General features: G+C 41.6%; 1 protein-coding gene across 1 annotated transcript in view; it reads left to right on the top strand.

Annotated features, from left to right (window-relative positions):
• The first annotated feature begins 4,867 nt into the window (after positions 1-4,867).
• DMRT2 (doublesex and mab-3 related transcription factor 2) overlaps positions 4,868-5,157 on the top strand; it is a 39,432-nt gene continuing 39,142 nt past the window's right edge. The window contains exon 1 of the mRNA XM_014546320.1: positions 4,868-4,923. Within this exon, the coding sequence (XP_014401806.1) occupies positions 4,868-4,923 (56 nt within the window). The remainder of the gene's footprint in view (positions 4,924-5,157) is intronic.

The raw sequence follows: 5,157 nt of genomic DNA, 5'->3' as shown, positions 1-5,157 counted from the left end.
AAGGCTTTGGGTATAACATATGTACAGAAAAGAGCCAAATCCCTGTAGAGCAAAATGAATTTTCACAGGATGAACACAGCATAAAACATTGGCATGCTTCAGAGCCACCTCTGGTTCGTCCTTCAATCATCAGCTCCCTCAACAAAGGTAACTCTAAATCTGATTTCTAACACTAGATTTGTTTTGCCTTTTATGAACTTTATAAAAATGGGAGCATTACAGTCTCTTTTGTGACCGGCTTCTTTCTCTCAGGGTTACATCTGTGACAGTCCTCCGTACTTTTGCATGTGGTTGTAGTTTATTTTCATTTTCATATACCAGTTTTCTACTGTATGAATATATATAGTTTTAGTCATTCTCCTGATAATGGACATTTGAGCTGTTTCCAGGCTTTGGCCACTATGAATGGTGCTCTGTGACACTCTTACACATGTCTTTTGGTGAACACCTGTACATTTATCCATTATGTATATTTGTAGACGTGGAGTTGCTCAGGCAGAATACACAGATGTTCAGTTTAAGGATATTTTGCCAAAAGGGTGTAGCAGTTTATACTCCCCCAGCAGTGCATGAAAGTTGCAGATGTTCCATATCCTTGCCAACAGTTGGTACTGTCAGTCTTTTTAATTTTAGCCACTATGGAGGCTGTTAGTGATTATCTCACTGTAATTTTATGTGCAAGTGACAACTAATGATGTTGAGCAGTTTTTTTCATATGTTTATTAACCATTTTGATGGTCTCTTTTATTTTGTCTCTTTACATTTCACCCATAAAATTGGATTATCTGTCCTTTCCTAATGGAGTTGTAGAAGTTTGTATGTATTGTGAATTCAACCCATTATTGGATGAGTTAATAACAGAAATTGTTCATTTTGACGAAGCCCAAGTTTGTGAAGATGTTCTATGTTTAAAGCCTCCCTGTAGGATTAAAGAACATGGAAATAAGCCAACTTTCTATGTTTCTCCTAGGATTCTCGTCCTTTCCTAATGGAGTTGTAGAAGTTTGTATGTATTATGAATTCAACCCATTATTGGATGTGTTAATAACAGAAATTGTTCATTTTGACAAAGCCCAAGGTTGTGAAGGTGTTCTCCTATGTTTCTCCTAGGAGCTTTATTGCTTTACATTTCATATTTAGATTGGCAATCCATCTGGAATTGATTTTTTGTGTATGGGATGAGGTAAGGGTCAAGATTCATTTTGTCCTCCAGGTAGATTTCCAGTCGGCCCAGCACCACTTACTGAAAAGGCCATTTGCATTGCAATTCCATCCTAAATGAAGTGACTATATGAAGGTTTGTTTCTGGACCAATGTTACATTGTTATAATTATGACAGCTTTATACTCAGTCTTGATGTCTTGCTATAGAAGTCTTTTCATTTTGTTCTTTAAGATTATACTGCCTTTTCTTGGTCATTTGCATTTTTTGGTAAATGTTAGATTTAGCTTGTCAATTTCTTCAGGGGAAGAAAAAAACCTGTTGGGCTTTTCATTGGGAATAAATTGAATCTATAGGTCAAGTTGGGGCAGAGGGACTGATATCTTTACAGTACTGAGTCTTCCAACTTAGGATGCTCCCCTCCATTTGTTTAAGTCTTGTCTAATTACACTCGGTAATAATTTATAGTTTTCTGTGTAGAGGTCTTATATATCTTTTGATGGATTCATTCCCAGACATTTGATTTTTTTAATGCTATTATAAATGGTACAGTTATAAATATTTTATTTAAAAATATTTTCTTACTGATATATAGAAATACAATTGGCTTTTGTACCTTGGCCTTTTATCCAGATACTTCACTTACTAATTCTGATGGTTTACCTGTTTCTTGTTTTCTTTGTTGTTCTTACTTCCACAATCATGTCCTCTGATTCAGGCAGGAAGATGGGCTAGAGGTAGATTACTTTATCCAATCTGGATTTGAGCTAATTAGAAGCTGGGTTTCTGTAATTGTGAAAGTTGGCTTATTTCCATTTTCTTTAATCCTAGAGGGAGGCTTTCAGGAGTCCTAATCAAACCCGGGGTGTTTCATATGGCCTCTCCTAAACCCCAGTTTTGTCTCCCCAGCTCCAAACACTCTCCTTAGCTTCTCAGCCTCTTGGTCATATCTTGGAAAATGCCTGAGGGGAGAAGTGGAGCTCATGGCAGGCTCCCCTCTCCTGCCTTTCTCTCTCTCTCTTTTTTTTTTTTTTAAAAAATATTTTTATTGATTTTAGAGGAAAGGAGAGGGAGAGAGATAGAAACATCAATGATGAGAGAGAATCATTGGTCAGCTGCTTTTTGCACACACCCCCACCCCCACTGGGGATTGAGCCTGCAACCTGGACATGTGTCCTTTACTGGAATTGAACCTGGGACCCTTCAGTCTGCAGGCTGATGCTCTGTCCACTGAACCAAACCAACTAGGGCCCTCTCCTGCCTCTCTTCATTCTGGGATCTTGGCTTCAGAAAGCTCCACGTCCTTTCTGTTATTATTTTAAATTTGTACCCATCTTATTTGTGCATGTGAAGCGGTATCTCATTGTGACTTTGATTTTCATTTAATTAATGGCTAATGATATTTAGCATTTTTTCCTGTGCTTATTAGCCACTTGTGTATCTTCCTTGGAGAAATGTCTATTCGATCCTTTGTATATTTTTAAATTGTGTTATCTTTTTATTACTGAGTTGTAAGAGTTCATTATATATTATGGTACCACTCTCTTATCAGATTACAATTTGCAAATATCCCCTCCCATTCTGTGAGCTGTCTTTTCACTTTCTTGATCATACTGTTTGCAGCACAGAAGTTTTTAACGTTGATGAAGTCTAGTTTATTTATTTTTCCTTTTGTTGCTTGTGTGTTTGGTGTTGAATATTAGAAGGCTTTGCCTAATGCCAGGTCACCAAGGTATACTCCTGTTCTCTCCTGAGACTCATCGTTTTCGCCTTTACATTTAGCTCTACATTTGGGTTAACTGATCCATTTTGAGTTAACTTCTGTGTATGGTATAAGGAAGGGGCACACCTTCATTCTTTTGCATGTGAATGTCCGGTTGTGCCAACACTGTCCCACATCTTTTAAATAGTCCCTGCATCACGTTCCCCTCGGTGGCCCCAGGACCCTCCATCCTCCACGGCTTCGTGCTTGCCCAGGCTGCTGGTTCCTGGGACACTTCCCTCCCAGTGCAATTGGTTCTTACTCATTTCTTTCCCAGGACCTAGAGTAGATTCATTCAAGAATTTTGGCCTTGCTATCTTCGTGACTTAGTACAGAGTAAGGAGTGCTAGCAGTGTGGTGTGGAAGATATGCCATTTCATGGAAGGCTAGGGGCGGGTATTGGTCAGGCTACTGCTCTGCAGAAGAGACTCATCCCACAAGCCCCCCGGTTTCTGTGGCAGAAGAAAACGCATGGTCTGGCAGTCGGAGGCAGCTCTGCCCCAACACCTGCTGCATTGCTCTTTCCATGGTAGCCCCGGCCTCCAGGCCCCTTCTCTCATGTGGATTCCGAGGGGTGCTGACTCTTGCCATTATGGTCATTAAAACAAAATGACTTTTTTTTCCCCCCAAAAGGAACAGCATGAATGCAACCAGGTGCCTGAAGATGTCCTGGGAGTCCAAGGCCCATCCACCAGGAGGCCTGCTCTTTCATACTCTTTAGATCTTTCTTGTTTTTTAAAATATGTTTTTATTGATTTGTAGACAACATCAATTGGCTGCCTCCTGCATGCCCCCAACTGGGGATCCAGCCTGCAAGCTGGGCATGTGCCCAGAATGGGAATAGAACCCAGGACCTCTTGGTCCATGGGATGACACTTAATCCACTGAGCCACACCAGCCGGGCCTCTTTAGACCTTTCCATGTAACTTTGAGCATGTCACATTTATGTCTCTTCTGGAATGTGGGGATTTGTAGTCTCTGTCTATGTAAAGACAAAAATAACACTACCCTCCTGACATTTGGGATAGAATCCTTGATTCTGGACACTGATCATGAAGTGTGCAGCTATCTGGATGATAGGCTGACTATGAAGAACCTGGTGAATATGAAGAACTATGTTCCCACAGTTTCTTTCCTGGTCCATGTTCAGCAATCACTTATGGCTTCTCCTCTGGAAGATTCATAAAACCTCCTGGTGGGTAGGGAGGCCCTCACCCACCATCCTACTGCACCTCCCTGAGCTGGAACAGCACAAACAGAGCCCACCCGCGGGGAGAGACTGTTGAGCCACCAGAGGGAATCCTTTCTGGGCCCAGGTCTTTGATGCTCTGAAGGTTCAGCTGCAGCAGGTATGTGAGCTGAGCAGTGGGGCCTGTATCTCATGTTGCTATGTCTCTGAAGAATGCAAAAGGAAAAATAAGAGATTTAGAGAAATCATGTGTAACAAGTTGAGAAAATGTGGATGGACAGTCCTCACTGAATTATTCTGTATCTATCACCTCACCTTGTCTTGATCTGCCACTGAAGTTTCCTATTTACTCAGTTATTGATTTCATCCACAGATATTTATTGCACACCTACTATGTGCCAGGCATGGTGCTTATGATAGCAAGGAATGAAAGAGTTCAGTTGCCACAGAGCTTTTTTAGTCCAGTGGGGAAATCTGAAAATAAATATAAATATAAAAGATAAAGATAAACTATGAACTGATAACTAAATGAAGAAAAAAATTTAAAGGGCACAATAAGATATGAGAGCAAAGAGCTTGATTAGCCAGGGGAAGGATGTTCTCAGGGTGATGATTAATTTTAGGTGTCTATTTAACTGGGTTAAGGATGCCCAGGAAGCTGGTAGAACATTATTTCTGTGTGTGTCTGTGAAGGTGTTTCTGGGAGAGATTTGAATTGGTGGGTAGGGTAAAGCAGATGGCCTTCCTCAGTGTAGATGGGCATCACCCAGTTAATCGCCGAGGGCCTGCCCGAACAGAAAGGCTGCGGAAGGTGAGTTCTGCTCTCTCCCCAGACATCCATTTCCCCCTGACCTCTCACGGAGGTGCTCACGGTTCCTGGGCTTTGGAACTCAGGCCCACACCATCAGTGCCCACGCTCGGTCTTCACGTGAGGACTGAATTCCCCCACCGGCTTTCCAGCTGCAGACAGACAGCAGTCATGGAACTGCTCGGCCTCCATAACGGCGTGAGCCAATTTCTACAATAAATCATTCATATTCTCTCT

The sequence above is a fragment of the Myotis brandtii genome, unplaced genomic scaffold (genome assembly GCF_000412655.1).
Source record: "Myotis brandtii unplaced genomic scaffold, ASM41265v1 scaffold44, whole genome shotgun sequence".
Classification (NCBI taxonomy): domain Eukaryota; kingdom Metazoa; phylum Chordata; class Mammalia; order Chiroptera; family Vespertilionidae; genus Myotis; species Myotis brandtii.
Note: the sequence above shows the minus strand (reverse complement) of the source record. Positions and strands in the feature narration are given on the sequence as shown.